General features: G+C 41.1%; 1 protein-coding gene across 1 annotated transcript in view; it reads left to right on the plus strand.

Annotated features, from left to right (window-relative positions):
- The first annotated feature begins 1685 nt into the window (after nt 1-1685).
- The window catches only part of zmp:0000001236 (mastermind-like protein 2), a 40205-nt gene continuing 17968 nt past the window's right edge, over nt 1686-23922 (plus strand). The window contains exon 1 of the mRNA XM_061047047.1: nt 1686-3059. Coding sequence (XP_060903030.1) covers nt 2649-3059 — 411 coding nt within the window. The 5' untranslated portion in view covers nt 1686-2648. The remainder of the gene's footprint in view (nt 3060-23922) is intronic.

A 23922-nucleotide genomic window follows, 5' to 3' on the forward strand; every position in this document is an offset into this window, starting at 1 on the left:
CCACTGCTGTCCGGGCTCCTCTTTAAACATGAACTCAAACACTGTTTTCTCGCAGCCGTGATAACATTACTCATCTCTCACCCACACATTCTTAATTGATGCTGTAATGCTCTGTAGTGAAACGTCTGCTGCCCTCTGTTGTGTGGGACAGCACATGCATCACATAGAAGCGACTTACTGATGCTTCAAAAGAGGGATCAGCCATTTAGGTTTAAAAAACAAATGTCTGGTTTGTGACTGTATTTGCTCTTGTTTCTCCAAAAGTCATTTGATACCAAAATGAACAGATTTGCAGTGCTTCCCCCATATCTGTCTTTTTTTGTGCACACGAAAAAGAACCACCTGCATTTTCACTTAAATCACAAGTTGATATATTCAATACATCATGACTGACTACTAATCAAAGCTACTGCTATCATTTCATTTCTCTGGAGTATGTGGACGTCATGAAGCAGTTCAGTGACTGCTATAGTGCTTTAAAATCACATTATCAGGCAAAAGAACGCAGTTTCCCCAGAAATAAGCAGTGACTAATATGTCATTTTCCCCATACAGAAAAAAAGGTCGGCTAAAAATGTCTGAGTCAACCTAAGCCCTAAATTCAGATTAGTTGGCTATGTTATGAAAAGCTGTGTTAAAAAACAAAAACAAATGAGTAATGCAAAGAATATTCCTTGAATCCACCTCCTGCAGACTGACCTTACCTTCTCGTGGACATCAGTGATACTGTGTCTGCTAAAGGTCAGTATTGGCCCTCATTAGTGGGTCTCCTCTCGCTGGAGGCACAGAAAACTACCCAAACTTCTTCTGCACTATAGGCTCTGGAAGATATGCCTGCAGACTCGCTCAAATGCCACAAAAAGTTTTAATCCATCACAGTCACGACAATTTGTGATGAATTAAAACTTTTTGTGCGGGCCTGTCTTCTTCCTCACTCTGTTTTTGCACTGCCCTGCAGAGATGTGCGTTTAACGACCTCCTTTTTCTATTTTATAAATCTCTCTCATCATCTATCCCTGCCCCCTCTCTGGATATTTCTGCGTGGACTGAGCATATTCAGGCTGCTATCCATTTTGCTTTACAGAAAACATGCATCCTTTCTCCGTGATTGTCTTTGATTGCCTTTGCTATGTTGCCTCAATGTTCATCGACACATGCCTCAGTGGATGGGTAAGTGTGGTCTTTAATTCAATGTTCTTGTTGTCGCCTTAATCTGTGATGACCATGTTATACTATGCAACTTTACTTGTAAACTGACCTGATTGCAACATGGTAAAAAAAAAATTACTACAAAAAAAACCCAAATTTAAATTAACTTTTTGGGATTATATGTGTATTTAATGTGGAACTGACAATCTGTGGAACTGTCCATGTTACTAATCAAGTTTGAGGTTCATCTATTAGTAAATTAGTGGATCTGTTCTTTTCAGTTAAGTAATCACAAGCAGTGATGTCTATAAAATATACAAATCATTAGCAATATAATCTTTTCTTAATCTGCCATTGCTCTATTTTGTACTTTCATATTCAGAGATTTATAATACGTGTAAGATGTAACTAACATTTTGCTGACCTCCCTCCTGTCACAGCTCAAGCCTCGCAGGACAGTTCACCTTTCTCTCCACCAGAGGGTGCTGCAGGACCCCGCTGCAGCCACATGAGTGTATCATGTCAAAAGAGGAATGTTCGTACAATGAGGCTCTGTGTATTGTAGTTCCGCTATTGCCTCGGTGCACCACACGGACAAACGATTGTCAATGGACTATGTTAGACGGATCTCTATGGGTTCATGAAACGGCTCCCTGTGCTTCAAGCTGCGCGGATTTTCAGACTTGTAATCGCAGCCAGCTTTCTTCTTATCCGGGCGGAAAGAGAGACACAAGAGAGAATAAGGACTCATTTCCAAACCCCCCAAAAAATGCCGTGAGTCTTGAAGTTTGGTGGATTTGTGTTCTTGTAGATCCTGCTATCATTGGCGATCAGTCGCTCACTTTACTTCAGCCTATTCCTTTTTTTTTCATTATCGACAATCCAGCAGCTTGAGTGTGGCACGTTTAAGAAAAAAAAAAAAAAGTAAGCTGACGATGTTCCGGGGATGTAAGCCCCCCGATGTAGACTGAAGTTGTGCGTGCTATGATTTTGAATCATCCCAGGGTGTTTCATATTGAATATAATTTATCTGTGAGCAGAGGTCGAGTCGTTAAGCAAGAGTGGATTTATTCCAGCTGAGAATCCATGAGCCTCTTGTGTTAGTAAATCATTTTAGTTTTAATTAGAGGCTGACGTGGTGACACCCCAGAGAGAGAGAGAGAGAGAGAGAGAGAGAGAGAGAGAGAAAGACATTAAAAACATTCTGTAACATTTAGGACTTTTGGATTGCCTCTGGTGGAACAAAGTCTGACCTTATCTCGTTTTTTATAGACTGTTGTTTTTAATTTCACCATATCAGTTTGACAAGATTATTGTACAAACATTTCTTTAATCAACTATCAAACCTTCTCTCTCTGACTTGACTGTGTGAACTGTAGTCTTTTTTCTTTGCACATGGGATCATAGCCGAGTCCATACGTCTTGTTCCCTTCCATGCCCGTACTACTGTGGTCCCATTATAAGCTCAGTGGATTTAAAGTTGTCGTGGACCAGCGGGCATGGGAGAAGCGACCCCTGCCCAGGCAGCTGCAGGAGCATTCGTACCAATGTTGGGTGTCGGTTTAGGAGCTATGCCCGGCGGGGTGGGCGCCGGGCCGGTGGTCGCCACCAACAGAGGCTCCGCGGTGCCACAGCTGCACAACGCCATCGTGGAGCGTTTGCGCGCCCGCATCGAGCTGTGCAGGAGGCACCACTCCACCTGCGAGAACCGGTACCAGCGGGGACAGGCGGAGAACTCGGACCGGGAGCACGAGAGCACCCTCCACCTGCTCAACATAGTCCAGCAAGGACCAGGGAACCGGAAGGCGAAAGGCAGCAGGGGGTCGAACCAGCAGCCCCCAGAGTACAACAGGGCCAACGGAGAGCAGAAGGGCGCCGAGGGCGAGCAGAAGATCTCAACGCGCATAGCGGTGAGTCCTGGGAAGATCCCCAGTTGGTGATGGTGGTGAGGGTTAAAGATCATCATAATGGTGATTTGATGATAATAATGAGACATGATGAAGATTGTGACAGGTGCTGTGACTGTGTGGGTGAGGAACATGCTAATCTGCTGCTAAACTGAGAGCTGGTTTATCTTTGGTGTTTACTGTGTTTGTACACAACAATCACTCTGCTGTGATTCTTGAAAAAACACACAACTAAGTCTCTTCCCAGCCTAACTACACAACCTAATCCAGACCAAATGGCACCAGTCGGGAAATATTTGTAAGATGAGAGCATTACTTTTTGATTCCAGATTTTGTTGATTAAAGAGTGCCTCAGAAGTAGATTACTGGATCACAAAGCTTGTTTGCGAAGCAATCTATTCAGAGGAAATGTTTTTTTTGGGGTCATTGGGCCACGGGGATGCTTTGCATTTGCTGCAGACTTGTCAGCACCTCTTCTGTGCAGCTGATCCAAAACCCAGGGATGCTATATGCGGCTTGTTTAACCCATTTTATCTACGCACAGCGTTCACTCTGTCTTCTTCATCTGTCACATGAACTGACAAATACTTCTTTTTGAACGGGGGGGTTGTATTGACAAAAGAGTAAAGGGAAGTGTGCTGTGCAATCCAGTAGCCTGTACTTTCCTTTTTAGTAACGGTCAGTTCATGATCTGGAAACTGTGTATGCGCTGAGAAAAAAATCCCGATGTCCCCTGCTTTTGAAATTGACATTCAATAAAGCAGCCAACAGATAGCTTCACCAGACAAGTCCAGAAATATAAACAGTTAGCTTTCATCCACGACACTTAAAAAAACCTCTGCTGGCTTTACTCTCCTTGTTCCTGGTCTACATGCACAAGGAAGAGACCACAGAATGTGATGACCGGTTCTTCACCATGTGAGGCTCACCTACATAGTGTAGCAGACTGTGCAGATTCAGTATTAGTTATGTGATAGAGTGATTTCCCTTGCAATGTGCATCCATGAATGCACAGCGAACACAGAACCTCTGAAGGAAAGGTTTCAAACATTAACTTAAACTTTCTCTAGAATTGCATACCCCCATCTTTAAGAAGTGTTCTGTATGATCAAGGTTCATTGAGTACATTTTGTGAGTCTGCATAAGGATACAGAAACAATATAAAGACATAGTTCTCATGCCTCAACAACAGAGCCTTAGAAAGATAATAGAGTGGGGAAACTAAACTGTGAAGCACAGCAGGACTTTCTGTGTGCCTGCCAGGGCTGATAGGACTGACTTCCTGCATGGCATCTGTTAAGGGGCGCAGCCGGAGAGATATGAGATACGTCGAGTAGTTTTCTTTCATTGGGCATGAGGGAGTTCAGCATCCAGACTGTGAATTATTTCCCAAGCAGCGTTTTTTAATATAACGTCAACATGGTGAAAGCTTGCAGATGTTCCTGCTCTGGATGTGCTCGAGATGCTTGATGGAAAAATAAACAATGTAATTTTTTTTTTTTTTTTTTTCCAAGTATAGCCATAAAAGGGCAGCGATGATTGTTCTGTCAGTTCATTTTGTTGTCATCACTGGGCACAGGATAGCCTCTACATGTCATGCAACTGTATTTGCTTCAGCATGACTCTCCCATAAAAGAAAAGTAGATTTTCCATGATTTAAAGAGCTAATATAGAGCTTGATTTATCCGTTTTATTTTCCATGTATTTAGCTTTCATTCTGCTAGGTGCAGCACATCAGTGGAACATGATAAGACACAACAACATCATGGATTATATTGACTGTCTAAAAGAGGTCAGGGAGCATCATTATCATGTTCTGTTTCATTTTTACTGATGTTGACTCTGGAGAAGTGTGTTCTACATAAAACTGATGAGTGCGGCAAAATGGAGAGAAGGAAATGAAGTCCTGGCGTACATGTTTGTAACAACCCTGAGGTTAATATGTTTTTCACATCTCACGATGATTGGGTGAAGCAGAACAGCAGCCGGTGCAGAAATTCCCCTGAATGCATTTAAACCGCATCAATCCAGCATTTACACTGCAGGGAGTTCTTTACAAGTGTATTTAAATTAAGTCAAACGTTGAATAATCATACCGCCGATAACTTTAAAGTGTGTGCTCTCTGGCTATAAAGATATTACATTTTGCGCGCAGAACATTTCCCAGGGGCGCAGTAGTGGACAACATTCTTCTGAATTAAAAAGTGAGGCTTCTACAATGGCCACATCTGTTTTATTGACTGTTCACATTGGAATTTTCTATGGAAATGCACACCGAGCGAGGGGCAAGCAACACAATGGATTATGACTGGCTGGGAGTGCAGAGTGAGCAGCACTTAACAACGGTGCTCATTGAGACCAGATTAACAAAGGATATTCTTTTAGATGAAATTGGAGAAACGGGGAAGGGAAGAGATGAGAGCTTACTTATCCAACAACTCAGAAAATGATTTCTGTAATGCTTTCGTGAACTCATCAAACCTTTTACATATTCATGTTTTAAATCGTTTTTTTCTTTCAGTCTTACCTCCTTACCTGTATTGGTATGCAGCCTTCTGAAATAGGTCAGTGTAGAACTTGCCAAACGTGTACATTAGAATGTACAGACACTCGGAGGGGCTTTCACAGCTGGAACGTTTGGAGAAGATGTTCAGAAACGGGGGGCATTTCCTTCCTTGGCCCGGGTTATTACAACATATTTGAACCATAGACTACATAGACGTAGTCTGACGTCACCCCTTGGTTACTGAAGCAGACTTTTGAAGCCCATCGATTGACGGTTGCCATATTGGAAATGCTGTCTCAAACTAGCTTTCAGTCAACCTTTAGTAGCAGGAAAAGATCTGGAGCTGAGGCGAGTCTTAAGCCTCCTGGTCAACAGCTGCAACAAGCTTGTCAGTCAGTCAGATGAGCCACGTCCCTTTCTATAAATAACTCTTATCCTTCATAAAATCCAAACGGATGAGTTTAAAATACATTTCCCCCCAGTACAGCATGTCCCAAAGAAAGACACGAGCTATTCTGACTGAAAATTGTTTTTTGTACAAGGCTGCAGAGATGTTTATTTCTGCTGTCAAAATAGATACTTTAATAGGAAGTGTGTATGTGACATGATCTTCTTTTGAGCCAACCTCAAGTGGACACTTGAGAAACTGCATTTTTTTTGTATTTCTGCATTGGCTTCATTTTTCAAGACCAGATGTTACCGCTTGATTTTGAACACAGCAATCACGCTCTGATGCAGGAAAACAAATCGGCTATTTCAGCCGGCTTGCAGTGAGAACAAAATCAACCCAGCAGCTGGGACAAATAACTGGTTGACTCATAATAGTATACTAGGCTACTAATGTTCATTAGGGCTGGGAATCTTTGGGTGCTTTGGAATCTTTCGATTCAAAATGATTCTGGATTCATTGATCCATGGATTCAAAGTCTATTTATGAGTTATATATACTTCAGGATCTTCTCCAGTCATCTGTGAGACTGGCTGCATTTCTTGTTGCTCTATTTGGCATTCTGCTGAGTTAAACAGCTAGCTTTAGCACTTAGCAGGGAGTGACTGATTAGCCCCCAAAAAAAAAAAAAAAAGATTTTTGGAAGTTATTAATTGATTTTAAATCTTAGAAGAGAAGAATCTCGATTTTTACCACCTCTAATGTTCATTACATCTCATAATCAGCACAGATCTCTACTGGTTCAACAACTGGTTCAGTTCAGTTTGACCTTCTTGCTGCTCTAAGTCAATCCATGACTCATTTTGCTGATAGGTTAATAAGCACCTCCTACTTGGTGTAATGGAGCCGTCCCACAAATGCAAAGGGAGACCAGTACACATGTCATATGTTTACCTTTGCAGTGGGAAAAGGAGGCCGTGATGTAATGGTGTAAGGACAGCTCTGAGTTGGTGTTTGCTTTCGCCCGCTCCACAATATCGTACAACAGTGTGAACACAAGAAGACCCAGGAGAAACGTGTAGGCACCTTCTTGAAAGATGTGCAGGCCATGGAGCAGTTTGATGCACAAGGCCTCCGTATAAATGTTTAGAGCCACTGGAAACATTTCCTGCATGTGTTTACGTAGAGTCAAACAGGCCTTGAAAGCAGTAGGCGACGGATGCCTGGTGATTAACAGTCCCGTGTGTACTGGAGAGTTTTGTTATTTCCCGGTGCTTGTTCCAGTGACAGATCTGGGAACTGCAGGCAAAGAGCAGCATGTGCTCGAAAAAAAGAAAGTGCTCTGCAAGGCTGATGTGTTTGCCGGTTGTGTGTTTGCCCACTTGTGACTAAACTGTTCACCGCACAGGAGCTGCTCGAGCCAAAGCACAACAAACACAATGGTCAAAAAATTAGCAACTTTTGTTGGTTGAACCTTTAGTTGATGAGACTGCCAACAGAAGGGCAACAAGATTATCACCAGGAGAAGAATGCATAAAAAGTGTGCTTTGATTTAGCATTCTGGATCTTCTTACTAATGATTAAAATAGAACAAGGAAGGCAAATAAAAGCAATAATCAGGTAAAGGTAGACATTCAAAAGATAATGATGAGTCTCAAGTCAGCATTGATTTGTTCTACAGGGTGTCAAACCAGAGAGGTAGTGGACCTGGACAGAAAGCCGTCTGACTGTTGCAGATTAGTTCAAACAAACATGCAGAATGATTCAGTTTTGTTTCACTTTCTTTATTCATTTGAATTATAACCGCTGTTTTCACCCTGACATACTGTGTATACCAACAGATGCCGGTGAAGACAGACAGGTATACCTAACATGAAACTAAAGCAAATAATTAAAGTGTAAAATGAATGAATAGATGAATACATCATCGTCGTCATATTTCCATTACTCCGTCCGTTCTTCCACTAAATCAGTTCTCTTTTCCGTAGTACTTGCCGCTGCATTGCGTCATAAAGAATAATGTACATTTTCTCCCACTTCTCCTCCATCTGTGCTTTCTGCTTTCTTAAGCATTTGCTCATTTTTTCCATTATATAGATTTCCTCAATTATTTCTTCCCAGTGCTCCTAGGGGGGGACCCCCTTTTAGCCCACTTCCTTGTAATAACTATTTTTTTCTTTAACCAGCTATTAACAGTATTTTCACAATATAAGTGTCCCGCATTTTTACAGTTCCTTCTAAAAAAATGGAGAAAAAGTTAAAGTTCATTGGGATTTCATGGCCTAGTACCTCTTGCTAAGTGTTATGTTACAAAATGAATGAGTTATTGAATGATAAATTCAAAACTTCCTCAAATGTGCCACTCTATTCAACCTTTATACAATGAAGCACAGCTCAGATAAGACTAGACACTCCTGCAGCCATCAAATACAGCACTGGTAAAAATGTTAATGTAAAGAATCATCATACTGAGCTGTACAAGTTAAAATAATTTTCTTCCTAGAACACCTTTTTTGTTTTTACTGAAAATGAAACCAAACAATCTCACTTCTCAAATCATCCTCTGGCTGAAACTACAACTATCTGACCAGAGCACCGACAGCTCACTCGCATACGTGGAGGAGAAGAAATCCCTTGTACTCTCTTGTGGTCATGTATGATGGATGAAGAGTGTGTGAGTGCGGGGTGGGGATGTGCAGTGTAAGTGCTTCCTGGCAGACCCTGTTCGGCTGTTGAACCGCCTGAATCAGAGCTGCCGGTGGTCTGATCTCAGCCAGGCTCGGCTGTGATGTGAAACAATTAGCCCAGGTCCACAGGGGCCACCCACAGTGAAGCCCACAGCTTTACCCAACCTGCTGGATGCAGACAGGATCCATGTTCATCTCATAGATCGCTTCCACGTTGTCATGGGAAGCCTAAAGTTTCTCATGGCCGGTCTGACTGCTAAAGTACTGAATGTCCTCCTCTCAGTGAGGACTGACATCACTGTGGGGGATTTTATTGACAGCGCAAATACACTAAGGGTCTGATGTGATTAGGCTTGTCTTATTGTGTAGACTGTAGCTGTGAGATTGGTCCGACATCTCATAGTGCTCTGATTAAAAGACATTAACTAAGGTCTGCATATACTGCAGCAAAGCCATCTTTTTTTAATCTCCTTCTCCCATTTTGGATTAGTGCTCATTCCACGATGTGCTTTAAACACAGTCACAGTCCAATTCCACTCAGGCATACATCATCTTTTGGTGTGGAATATGTATTTTAAAATGTCCTCTATTATTTGAATCAGAGTCTTTGTTACAAAATAGCACATAAAGAAGCTTATGTCCCTGCTGGGGTTACCATGATACCAGACTATTCAACTTTGAAATAGTGAAAATGAAACGATATCATTTCGTGTTTCAACACCACAGCAACAAAACTAGAAGTCCTAGGCTGCCAATATTTAGAACTTTCTTGTTTCCAATTATCAAACATTGCAAGCAGACTCCTACACACTGTCTAAATTGCACAAACAAGCGACAGTGTGCAGGAGTTTGTTTGATTCAGTTTTACTCCTAAATTCTTTATCGTCATTGGATGCAGGATAACAGAATGTTGTCGGTGATAATCAGCTCAGCAGCACTAGACACCTGTCTTATGAAAAATATGTCGTTGATTGTTTAAAGCCTCAGCACTTTTCATTCATTAAAACGACGGAGAGAATGTATCGTTTAAAAGCATGCATTGAAAAGTATGGACACATTATGACAACCTGAGTCCCTGTGTTTTATTTAAATGATGTTTTCAGACATGATATTCTTAGTATGTCACTCTGTATGGTGGTATGTTGATTAGGTAAACTGATGGTCCACGATACTGAACCAGAAACAAGAAAGTTGATATAGAAGTTTGATCAAAAGGCCGTATTTCACGATCCATCATAGACATCAATTTTCAAATTCAGAGCAGGACAGTAGGAGTAGGTTATGTTACAGTATGCATGAAGTAACAAGCAACCAAGAGTCTAAATAATATTATGTATCTCTTATAGAATTATTTCTGTATTCTCTCAGGCAGAAACATGTGCATACTTTGACTTATCTATCCATAAACGTCTGTGTTGTGTCTTCTTACAGAAGGGATCATCCTTATGTTTAGCCCGAGAGAAACTCTGCACCCTTTCATCCTGATTTACTGACTTATGTAATAAAAGTTAGAGCCATGTGACAAAATCACCCCACAGTCATATCTGAGGGCAGTTCATAAATGTGAAGCACCAACCAGTGGTGTGTAACCCCACGCTCGTCTTTGAGGAAAGGAGGAGCGGTGTGACACACACACAGGGCTGATGCTGGGGCCTGTCAGTTTCCTGGAAATGACGGCCTCTGGAGGACATTTGTTTGGACATTATGTTGATTATGACTTAGTTAATAGCTCACTGTATCATCTGCTGGCTAAATCGTCCATGAAATGAATGTCTCTATCCCCTAGTAAACATAGTTTTATGATAACATCAGCATACGTGCATTCTAAACAACTTAGCTCGACATGAATTTTGCGATGGTGATTGCCGTGTCCTCGAGGGAGAGCAGGGTACAAGCTTCCACAAGATTCTCTGTCTGGAGCCGACGCAGACACCAGATTTTTAAGTGGTACCAAACAGAGTTCACTGACAGGCTGTGACATTTCTCAGAGGAGCTTTATTTTTCAATCTCTTTGACTTAATGACTACATTTACTAAATTTGTCATAAAGTGTGTTTTCAATCTTATAAACTACAGCTTTTAATACCATCCAATTTAAAGATAGGGGAGGATTTTCAGCAAATAATCACTTCTAGTTTGATGATCTCCCAAGTATCTGAAATGAAAGTTTAAGTGGTCATCCAGGAGATTCAGATGTGTGTTCTTAATGACATCTTAAGTGCTGCCAGACACTGTAGTGCTGTTTCTCACAGGCTTCAAGATCAAACTGTGCACTGTGATTTGTGTTATACTCTCTTTTCCTTTTTGTGTCCACTCATTATAGCTGTGTCTGGATAACCAGCTCAAAGCAGGGTTGTAAATACCAGAAAACATGTATCATTTCCTGTGCACCGGTGGATACTTCCCAGAAAAGGCCTCTTGAGCCACTGGATCTCATGCACCGTGTAACCTTTCAGAGTTGATTGTCAGTTATGTCATCTACAGCTGAGTAAAGGTGGGATGAGAGATTACCTTTCATTGATCGTGCAATTTAAGTAATTGAAAACTGTTCCTCTGCATACGACTCGAGCACAAAAAAAAACCCAATATCCTTCTTACCTTGGTGTGATTTATTTCACATTTTTCTCTTTTTTACAATCGCCTCAGACAGATGTAATTGAAAGTCTAGCAAAGGTGGAAAGGGTTTAATCATGTACTGCACATCTCTGTGAAGATGATCGGTTTCCTCAAACAGTATTAAATCTGCTCTACATTCAAACACCTTGACGGTTGGTTAAAACTTACACAACTTAAACTGCAGTTTTTACTCTATTTGATAAATGAAAAACAATGTAGGTTTAAATTATGAATGTAAAAAAGTTCTCACATAATAATGGATTATAATATAATGCTATCTCTTAAGAAAAGATTCAGTTTAATATATTATAAACAGAGCTTTACTCTACCTCAATAACAGCCTGAATACAGACTCAGCTGCCAGGCTTTTAACCACAACATGAAGACATGACCGCACAGCTCCTGTTTTAGCGTCTGTACATCAGAATAAATGATTTAAAGATTTTACTGATTACTTTTAAGGCTTTCAATGACCAGCTACATCTCTTGTTAACACTGTTCGAGACGACATGAGGGCTTCAAATCTCTTGCACAATCTGCCCGAGGAGACCCGGTCAGCTGAGTCTGTTTGATCTCTTTTAGATCCAGTCTTAAGACAAACTTTTCCCCTGCAAGCCTTTTGTTGACTTTTCATAAATTTACCAGAATTTTCATTTGTTGAATTCCAAAAAAAATACATTTAAAATAGTTAACTCTTTTAGAATTCTTCTGAATGAATGTAATGTCTTAGATGTAATAGATTTGTTATTTCTCATTCCTTGTGATTTTATGACCTGCCTGTTTATTTTGCCGACTCTGTGAAGCACTTTGCAACCTGGATTTAGAAATCATTATTCCCAAAAAGACAATTCTCAGCAAACGGAGTATCACGTGGATGCAGCAGCATCGAAAATGAAATAGTTCTCCGCAAAATCTGGGACATCTCTGTACCTGGCAAGAATTGCATTAACGTCCCCTGAAACGAGCACACTTTCATTCTTTTCTGGACTAATTTAAATGTTGTTATCAAGTTCAATGCTTCAAAAAAAAAAAAGACTGAAAAGAATTAAAAAAAAAAAAAAAAGAAGACAAAGAAGAACATGTGAATCCTGAAAGACGGACGTTACCAGACACCCTGCAGGTCAGTGAGGATGTGTGTCAAATCAAAAGCGTGCATCTGTAAGACACCATCTCTAGAGGTGGTGTCTTCTAAACTCCCTCATCCTCCTTCCCTCCCTCAGTGCCACACAAACAGGAACACTCAGCCAGCCTGCCGCACACGCCTCATGTTTTATTCAGTGGCCTATGGGAAGCCTGTGTCTGTCTTTGAAGAGTGCTGCCTAAATTGTGTAGTAGACCCATCTCCTCCTGTGTGTTCAAGGGGTGATCGAGTATAAATGTGTACGTACATGCTCAGAGGAACACAGGCCTTTAGACAGCCCAGGTGGGCCAGGTCTGCTCTGCTTCTGGATGAAGCACATAATTGCCGGGCCTTCAGGGTATATTTAGCCTCCAGTGTTACTTGAAGTCCTGCCCGTCCCAGGTTAAAAGCCTTTCCTCCATAGACTTCTCATTGCCGTCCTTGGCTGTGGTCCGGAGCCTTTAGCAGCGCTTGCAAGGTAACAGCTTTACCTTCAAACACCGGGGTAACATTGTCGGGGAAAAAAAAAAATACATTATCAGCATCAACCTTGCAATATTGCCTCCCTGCTGGGGCAGGTTGTTTTTATGTGTCCAATCTGCAGATTTTTCTCAGGGTAGAAGGACTAATAATTAACATGCCATGTGTTGTTCGTCCTCACATTATGAACAAAAAGACTGATGTGTTTAATGCTAAAACTATTAGTCAAGATTTCATCATAGAGTTAGTCAACAACACATGTAGTGAGGGCATCTTTAATGATCATTTAATCCTCTTGTGTGGTATTTTTTGGTTTGTGGTAATTTTAGCAACCCCTGTCGACGAGGTGGTAACTTTGGTCTCTATGCTGTTCCTGTCCTGTATTTGTGTAGGTTGGGTTTTTTTAAGCGAGAATCTTTGTCTTTGTCCTCATCAGTGGTTTCAGGCATTAAAAATAACCTCAAAGAAATAATCAATCTTAATCTAATGCTCTAGTTTGATTCTGTTGATCAAAGAGGCTTCAATATAAAATGTTAACCCCATTGCCTGTTCAAAGCACAATATTTACTTCCCTCTGACATCTTCCTCCATCCTTCAATATGGAGTAATGGAGGGACGAAGTGATCCCACCTCTGAACCCCCCATCTGAGGTAGTAACCCTGTCGTTACAGTGTGGAGACGGGATCAGCAGAGCCATCAGCGGAGAACAGCGCTGTGTGTGTGTGTGTGTGTGTGTGTGTGTGTGTGTGTGTGTGCATGTAAGACTGTGTGTGTATGTGGAGCTCCTGCTTCTGTTTCTCTTCTGTATCACCGTAACACAATGAGAATTCACAGACTGGGACACCAATATGACATTGTTGCAGAATCATTGTGAATGTACAAATAGCTTATGACGGAGGAGCTTTGTTACGGTTGCTGTTGTGGAATCGCACTCTGAAAATGCTTCAGTTTGTTTCATAACCAGCTGAAAACTCCTTAAAGGAGCTTTAAGTCACATGTTCAGGATGAGAATGATTTTTCTCTTGTTTATGGATTATTCAATAAGAAACGAGAAGTAAGTCGGGGCCAAATCAGATGGAGGTTAGTTTAAGATAAAAGTCCTTAATCTACACTTTTATCCTAAACAAAGTATGAAAATGAGTTCCAAAAATGCTGCTTGTTTAAAAATTGGTTTAAATTTACATATTGATTCTCCAACTGCAAAATTGGAGCCTGCAGTAGACTCTGGTGAATATGCATGGGTATATGTTTCATGTTTTGAATATGAATTACCCCACTGTTCAGTGTTTCATTCCTGTGAACATTTCACTGGGTGGAAATACTTTAACTCCCGAGAGGTTTGGATAAGAGAGTCCCCACTGTATCCCTTTGTTGTTGGTTTGTGCTTCCAGCCTGCTTCCAGTTGTTGCCAGCACTTTGTTTGAATTTCAAGCATTATGTGGACGTCAAGACACAAAAAAAAAAACTCAACGCAGACATTTGAGCGGACTAATATGTTTGTTCTCCATTGTAGCTATTAAATGAATTTGACTGAAGAAACATGTACTGGCGTGGCTTTTTATCATCTTGAATTTAAAGATTAAAATATATATGTGAAGCTCGGGGTAATGAGTCAGTTAGAAAGGAGCACGTTTATGGACATCGGTATCTTCAGAGAGGCCTTGCGGAGGTATCCGTTCATGCCTGATGCGATTTCTTCTGCTGAGAGAGCTCTTTGAGCTCTGTCAGGTTTTTCCTGCTTGACTTAATTGAAGAGAGGGCTGGATTGTGTGTGAGGAAAAAGAGGGAAGGGGGGGCTGGAGGGAGGAGGGAGGAGGGGTGGGGTAGTGCCTTGGAGTGTCTTTCCACAAGTGCTTTGCTACCCAGTCCTGAAACTGGAACCCTGTGGGAACAAGCATGTTCAGGTTTATTTTATGTTCAGTGCATGGAGGGTGAATCGAGGGGACAAACTGCATGCAAAATAGAGCACAAGCGGTACTTGTCACTTTGTTTACGACAAGGCCTGCACAAGAGACACTGCTTTCGCCTGTTTCTGCCAAACGTATTCCGTCCCAACTTGACAACGTATGACTGTTTTTGTTTTCCAGCTGACAGTTGTGGGATGCTTGGATAAACAGGAGCTTATCTATAACCATTCTCACACTTATCAGACAATCAGCTACCTGATATGTGAGAGTTTCCTGGACTTGTTGCAGCTGCTGTTGTAAACATATCTGATTATCACCGTGGCCACTGGAGAACAGGGTGTGGATATCCACTTCAGTGTAACGGTGTTAACACGTTGACACTGTCCTCACCTTGCTTCAATTCTTTACACGCGTCTCGCATGTTTTCAAAGCTTCAAAAACAAGATCTATTTAGCCCCGCAAAACCTTTTGAAGCCCAAATATAATCAGCCATCTCGCTCTTCTGCTGAGGAACAATTGGGATCAGAGCGAAGCAGCTTCATTTGCAGGACTTCAAACGGCCCATTCTCCCCAGGGTCATTACCCCGCTCAGGAAATGAGAAAGTGGGCTCCTGATGTCACTGGCAAAAACCCTGTGCACAGAATGCCGGGTTAAACTGGGAGGGGGGAGGGGAGGGGAGGGCCATGCTAGATCAGAGTTCAGACATGTTTACATTACAGCTCAGGATATTTCTCAGAGCCCGGCCAGGCTGCTGAAGTTCCCAGGCTCCAGAGTTGCAGAGTGCTGAAAAGAGGCGAGAGCATTCACTTTTTCTCCTCTCCTCTCCTCTCCTCTCCCTCCCTCTCCTGTGCTCTGAGGTCGGAGCCACAGTTCAACTCCATTTGCATTGAAGTAATGTTGTGTTCCCTGCTACAGTTGGACTTGTGAAATTTACAGGAAGCTGAAAGTCAAAAACTTTGCCTGAAATGTTCTAGCTGACATTGTCTTGGAGATAAATGTCAAAAAAACGTATTCCAGCTTCAGCATAAGAATACATTATTTCATTTATTTTTGTCTCAGTTCTTCTCCTTTTTCTCTGTCTTTCAAAGAAGTGTTTGATTTGCATAACCCCCTATATCCGTCTCAGCAGTAACAATATGCAGAACAATAAATGCTGTTCCTTTCTCCAACATCACTTTAACTCACATACTGAGCCTATGGGAGGTGTTTTTAATATTAAATAATTACCAGGGGCCCTGTTGGCGCAGTGGTTAGTGCGTGCGCCCCCATGTACCGAGGCTGTGGTCTTCCAGGGCGGACGGCCCCGGTTCAAATCTGACCTGTGGCTCCTTTTCCCGCTTGTCATTCCCCACTCTCTCTCTGATTTCCGACTCTATCCACTGTCCTATCTCTCAAATAAAGGCACCAAAAGCCCAAAAATGAATCTTAAAAAAATATGCATTACCATCTAGGTCAGGGATGGGCAACTTTGTTCACAGCAAGGGCCACATTCATTTAATTCTGACTGCCAGAGGGCCAAATTATAGTATACAAAAATGATTACAGTCGATTATGTCTCAAATTTAACTCAACATATATCAGTGATCAAATATTATTATGGACATATTTCTGGTTTTCATGATTTCATGGCAGATTTTGTCTTGTTTTTCTTCATGTTTCCAATTAATTGATGTGTAAAAATTGACCTGAGGGCCATGTTGAGGGTTGATGGGGGGGACTCATGTGGCCTTTAGGATAGCCTTAACTATTTGCTTCATGCCCAATAAAGTCTTAGACAATCTGGTAAAACCGTTTCACATCATCTCGATTGTGATCAGAGATAAGTATAGTAACATAGTAAAATATTTTGTCACTATGATGTTGCTATAAATGTGAATTTCCTCTTGACGGTATTACAGAGGTTTCCCCACCTCCACTCTTTCTTTAGTGTCAAACACAAGTAAGAGATAAACACAGTTCTCTAAAATAAAATAAAATAAGATTGAAGACATGCTGCCCTCATGTCTTCTGGTATTCAGCTGTTCTGCAGACGGGGCCCGTAATGAACTGATTCCTCATCTAACTTAATATCAATCAGACTTATCGGTTCTATTGCTTTACATTAGTGCTGTGTCTGCCTCTGTATCCACACAACTGCCAAATCTTAGTTCTGTCTCAGACGGTGTGTGACCGGCCTGTCTGGAGCATCAGATACGGAGGAAGGAGGAACATAGATGGTCTTGTTTTCTCGCCTCAGCTCTGCCAACAAGGCTGAGAAGTGGCAGCTGGAATGTTTGTGTTAGTGCTCTGCTGTGGTGAGGTGTCACGGTGCTGAGCTTTGCTCTGGCGCCTGCTCTCTCTTCACCTTGCCTCGAGGCACACAGGACACTGCTGTTGCATCTACAGAGCACATATAGATGAAACCAATGCGGGATCTCTGCTCTTTATCTGTCCTCTCCAGTCATCGAAAAGTTGGTTTTGAAAAAAAAAAGGAAGCTGGCCTTTAGTGGGACAGTAATCTCTATTCACAGATTCTGCATAACATTTGCAGAATCTCTTGGCATGCAACTCGATTTTGGGTTGTTGGAAGTGCTCTGCTGTCTGTTTGTAGTCGGATGCTGATTGTCCACTTGCTTTTGGGAAATTACACTGCAGGGAAACTGTACTGGTGTAGAGCAAAGGAGGCTGAACGCAATCCACTGTTATCTAATCCTGGAACCCATCGGCTTTCATCTTTAGGTGATTTAGCCGTTATGCAAATAGATATCTGCATGCGAGTGCAGATAACATAGAACTCCATTCTCACTGTTCATGTTGATGGTTGGAGTGTAAGCGATTGCAATGCATGGAAAAAGGAAGTCTTGGTATCTCCTCCACTGACTTCACCAGAAGCCCCGATAAGTTCGGTTGCTGCTTTTAGAGGCTCGACAGAAAGGCAGCATGGTTTGGTGGCTCTTTTGGACTAAATTTAACTAAATTAATTATGACTGACTGATACATCTGCTCACTATAGATGCATTAGTACTGATATAATTGACTTCAACCTGAGATGTGTCATTGCTCCGGTTGTTATGCTTTTTGTTTTTAAAGGAATGAGAAAACAGTCTTTAACTCAACATGTGTAGCTCATTAGAAAAAAAGTATAATAATAATAATAATAATAATAATAATAAAAAGTCTTACCCGCTGATATATGGTGCAGGGTTATGAATGTCTAACAGCAGTTTACGATTATTAAAATGAGCAAACCTTTGGGGTGTAGGCGCTCACATCCTGAAACTTTTCTCTATAAAAAGTTGTATTGGGGAAAAAAGGTACGCAGAAAAAGACAATCAAACCTTAATTGCAGAAATGACTGATTCTAAAAATGAAATGCTTTACGACACACCTGCTATGTGTTTGCTCTGTTTGCATTGCAAGTGAATCATTAAAGGATTACATCAAGGTGTAATGAGCAGAAACATGGAGTCTCACACTGAAGTCATGCAGCTGACAATAACAATCATGACCTCATGTGGTGTGATTTGCCAAACAGTTGTTAAAACTGTAGACTGTTTGTGGTGTACTGGACTTCATTACAGTATTGGGGATTTTTGAGTATTTAGCCGTAAAATCAGCCTATAGAAAAGAGAAAAGAAAACTATCATTTAAAAAGTTCATGAAGCGGATTCTTGTGTGTCCACTAGGGGTTTTCATTTCCACTGTCTCTGTCTCTGTGACAGGTCTTTTCATATGCTTGTGGTCGTGAAGAATGGGCTCTTAATTCATGCAAATTGTTGCTCTGGCCCCTTCATGTTTTGATCTCATTTTTCTTCACACTCAAAGTACAAAGTCGGTTTAATCCATCTGGTAAAGCCAGGAGGTAAATGTTCCCTCCGAAAAGATAATGATGACTCTGAAAGCAATTAAGGAAGCAAATCCAGTAACTACGTGGGAGACGCTTTCAAGTAAGCTTGTGGAGTAATCCACAATAAGACATGAACACTTGGATGATGTGTTCAATTGGATGATTACACCAAAATGAAGCAACGATAGGCCAAGAGCAGATCAGTCTGGTTGTCCTTTTAATGGAGGGTATGCGTGTGGTCTATACTAGAATCGACTCTGGTTGAACATCATGCTTGTGAAGTGGACTCTTAAAGAAACGTATCACACTCAAGGAGGGGAGTTATGTGTTAGGTCAAGGGTCAAGAGCTGCTGCTGTGTGATCATCAATCGATTTATTATTAAATCTTCAATTTTCCACTACATGAACCTCTATGAGAAATGTTACTGTGGATGAAGCAAAGAAGTTCAAGCTAATCTGAGTTCAGTAATGGGAGTAAAATGGGAGCATGCTGACAGTGTTCTTGGTGAAATATTTTCTTAACAAAACGTTGGACTCCATACATTGTAGTGCTGTCACACTTTTTGCAAAACTGCTGAAAACCTGGTGAATTTTTCACCCTGACTTTACCCGCCTCCTGCCATCCTCCTGGTTACATTTCCATGTGAAGTCCGGAGGTTGAGCCAATGCCAGAACACCAGCAGGAAATATTCAGGAAAATTCACAGAGATCGAGTGGGAGGGCTTGTAGTGCGCTACCTCCTAGATCTCTGTGCACATTATAAAAACTGCTTCATCATGTTTTCTGTTCGTCGTTATGTTCTTCTCTTATCTCAGTTACTTTTCTGTTATCACCACAGCATCGGACTGCGTTGCTTTATCCGCCATTTCCGTGTTGTCATATCCTGCGTCCTGGAGACCCCCCCCTCCCAAACCTCCCGTCTGACAGGGGTGGTCTTTCTCTGTGAGGTGTATTTTTTGAATAGCCAACTGAGGGGCAGTCTGCATGACATTTCTCGAAGCTTTCAGGAGTGCATGTGTGAAAACAGCTTCAAAAGGAATGGGTTCAGTAATAGGGCCCCTTTAAATTAACTAGATCTGACATGTTCTTTCAAAGGGCCTTATGGTACAGATTGTTTTCACTGATTGTTAAACCCCCCCTGAGTAAAAGCTCTTATCCCTGATTTTAGTAAACAGAAAAAGCCTTCCCATGGAATCGAAGGTACATGATTAATAAACGAGTAGCGGCTCATTGTTCGGCCCTTCTGCTTACAGAGACAAACTGTGATGCCACATTCTTTTCATAGCTTTTAGTGAGAAAGTGGGGTTATTATGTGTGTGTGCATGCATGATAACAAGAAGGAGAAAGAGAGCGAAGAGAACATTCCTTTCTCACTCCCACTCTCCTCCACCACACCCCCATTGCTACTCGCTGCCACCCCACCCCCAGTTTCCTTCCTGTGCTTTTTTTAGAGTCTATTGGATGTTTTTCCCACATCCGGCAACAAAGCCAGCCTTTTTATGCCATAACCTAACAGCATGGTGTTCTGTGGTTCAGCTACACACACGCATGGGCAAATGTGGTAAATTAACTGAAGCCTTCTCTTTCCTAACTTCACGTCCTCATTCATCTCAGCAGGCAGAGTGCTCAGGTAGTCTTGTACTGTCATGTATTGTCCAATAATATCTCTAGTACAGACAAGCACCAGCGAACACAGTATATCAGTTGTCTTTATCTTGACTGCATGCCCTTTTATTGGATGTGAATTGAGATGATTGAGATAAAACATGAGCATCTCAATGATTGCACTTTAATCATTTATTTAAAAAATACACAGATCAAAGGGAAGCTATTAATACATGTTGGTATTGCTTGAGGCAGGGATATAATCTGTAAAAGGGATCTTGTGTCGTTTGTGTAATTATGTTTGTATTTATTGAATAACAAAGTTAGTATAGATAAGCATAATAATGAACAACAGTTCAGTTCTCACAGTACATGAGCTGGGTGTGGCCTCATTTTCATCTGTGGAATCAGCACTGTAAAAAAAACATGTCGTCATGGTTACTTATTACTCATTGTCAGTTTAAGAAGTTAGTGCATATGTTGTGTTAACTTCATATTCTGTGTTTATGTCATCTTCCCTTATGGGAAGTTTTCCAATTTGAAAAAATGTTTCGGTTTGAATTTAGAAAATGTGTCAAAAAGAAATACGTTGGTAGGTTTCTTTGAACTAACACACATTGTCGTCTGAAATTCAGTCAACTTCAAATTTGATGACACTTTTTTCAAACAGTTCAAACTACTTTTTCCTTACAGTGAGGGAAAGTTATTACAGCAATTTTAGACATAAATCACTTTTAGTGATCTGGCATGTTACTTAGAAATTCACATTGAATGTGCTGCACTTTCTCCTGAAGGCCGGGTGTGGGAGATCTTCAGGGACAGTAAAGTGATACAAGTTTCAGTTTAGGACACCAATACATAAAATGTACTTTTCTAGTCACTTTGAAAAGGAACTTATATAAAACCTGCATGTTTTTTACAAAACCAGCACAATAATTGACATTGTTTGTAGACAAAGGTGTCCTGTCAACGGTCAAACAAGACTTTAAAATGACAGTCTATGGAAAAAAATCATTTTGGGCCGAAGGGGATTTTTGTGTTGTGGAACCAGTTTTTTTCCACAGGGACAAACTGGAAGCATGCTTGTGTTGAAGCAGCATAATGGATTTATAAGATTGCCTCCTATAGGCAAGCAATTTTATTGCACAAGCAAGACACAACCAGTATTAGAGCAGACTGTAGTATTTTCTATTTTTTGGGGTTGTTACATATTTTAGCCATGGGTTTACTCAGTTGCTGTACATCAATGACAGTGTTTAAGGCTACCTGAAGGTTACCTGCAGTGCTGTTATAAATCCACAGATATTTTATTTTTTACACACTTAATTAGATTGTCCTTAAATGGACCACTGAGCTCCCAAATGTACAATATGTAAACATGTTTTTTCCCCTTAAGCTCTTCTCGGCACATTATACCAGAACAACTTTTCAAAGCACTGATTAAATACTGACACTTTATCAGCATTTATCAGCGTTTGTCCTCATTGTCATTCCCAGTGAATAAATTCCCTTAGTAAGAGGGAATTTTCACCCTGTTTTGCTGCCTTGGCTGTGTTTGAATCACCAGGCTCATCTGTTTTGCCTGATGTAGTCAAAGCAAAGAAAAAAAACCAGATGTCTGGTCCATGAAGGGATGCCTTGCCAGTTGAGCTGTAAAATCCACATAAGCAAGCAGGATAATCTCTTCCACCCAGACCAAATATCATATCCTGGGATGGAAATGCAGAGAGTTCCATTTACACAACCGTGAGTGAACAGGATGTAATTTAATGTGACAGCAGCATAATGGACAATGTAATATCCCAAATCTCTTCACATTGGCATTAAAGGTAGATGCTCCTTTTAGTTTTAATGAAATGTCTACCATTTATATACGGAAGTAGTCGCTCATGATGCTGCTTTTGATTTTAAAATTCAACATTGCATGAAGTTGGCATAGGTTGTTTCCTATTTGCCTATTTCCTGTTGATGCACAGATGCTGAGATAAGCCAAGCCTCAAGTAACAACCGTTTTCAAACTGAGGACATTGAGCCGGGATAACCAGTAAGAAATATATGGACTTGTAAGTTTAAGCATTTCAAATCTCTAAGTTTATGAGAGACACTGTCTAGTCGAGCTAAATGAAGAATGGCCAGATTCTTTATTTTTTCGCTTCTGCAGACGGATGGTCAGGACCAGCGTCCGCTGAAATCTTCCAGATTTACCTGTTCACATATGACTTAGCAGTCGCTTACCGGTCACGAGATATAAATGTCATCGCCCTCGCTTGCAGTGAATCTTCAGGAATATTACCTACTGTGTTCTCACATCAACTCAGCCCAGCTTTACATGGAAACTGTACTCAGGGGCTAGCAGGAATAAAATGAGGTGAAGTCAGGGTGAAACATTTGGCTGCTTGTGTTCACATAAGCAGCTCACCCCAAAGATGTTGCCACATATTCAGGAGTTTTGTGTGAAAACACCGTCAGCTGCAGTTTGAGAGTTCAACATACATTTCATGAAGTGATACCAGGCATACACGACTGAAGCAAGTTAGACTTTTAGAACCGGTTGACCCCACTGTTCAAAGTGGAAGTCATTTAAAAAAAAAAAAAAAAAAGGCTTAGAAGCAGATTTGTGTTTTCTTCGCAGTTGTCCTTTTTAAACTATAAACTGCATCTATAACCTTCTGATAAAATGTTCCCCATCAAGAATAGTTTGTCTTTTTCCAATAGCATGGACTGGATGTGTATTTGATCAAATGTCACTATAGGTGCGGGGGACCTGCTTTGAACAGGGCTATTTTTGGATAAAGTAGGGCACTTATCCTTAGAGACATTTTTTCCACTGTTTGTCTTGATCAGCAAATCGTCATAATCAGTTGCTAAGTGTTTCCATTACATTTGAATGATTGTCAGTGATTGTCATGGGAAAGTTGTTTTTTTCCACTCGGACAGATTACCTGAATTACCTGAGAGCACACAGTCTCTCTCACTAGCTGCGACATGTAATAAGACCTAAAGCGTTGGTTCACTAGTGCCTACACACACAAGAGCTGCGTGCATGCAGAAACTTGCTCAGAGACATCGGCTTTGCTGCAACCTTGAACTCTCCCTGCCACTGTGAGAGCCACCGCTTACTCAGACAGTGAAGAGCTTTTCAATGAATGATCCCCTTATTACTATTAATTACCCCTTAAATGCTGTTTATTCGTTTTCTTTGTGCACACCAAGTGACAAAAAAAAAGCATTGACCACTAGAGGGCAGAGCAGACATTACACTGACGGCTGGATTATTGTTGCTAACAGCTGCGACTCAAGGTCTTATTCACAATGCGTAAAGCCTTGATGATATACAGGTGCTAACACTCCCAAAAACATGTTCCTGCTCCGTGCACTGTGCTCAAGATTCTACGTCTGAATGGGAAGAGAAGCTATCGGAAACTCTCATGTTGGTAGTAGCACGATTCTTTCCACATAAAGGTGATGAGCTAAAGGCGAGGGGAAACCTTTTTCAGGTTTTTTTTTTTTTTAAAAAGGCCAGACTCAAAAAATTGTAATATGGGTTTCACTGTTTGAATCAAAGCTTTCTCCCTGAATGGAGCCACAAGGACAACTTAAAGATAAACAACAACACCTGGACCTCCCCTCACATGGATGAAGAGTAGAGCAGCTGCAGCCCCAGACTGATTTAAACCCTGGGTATATTAATGATAGGCTAGTAATATTTACAGATTATTTCTAAATCATAC

The sequence above is a fragment of the Labrus mixtus genome, chromosome 9 (genome assembly GCF_963584025.1).
Source record: "Labrus mixtus chromosome 9, fLabMix1.1, whole genome shotgun sequence".
NCBI lineage: Eukaryota > Metazoa > Chordata > Actinopteri > Labriformes > Labridae > Labrus > Labrus mixtus.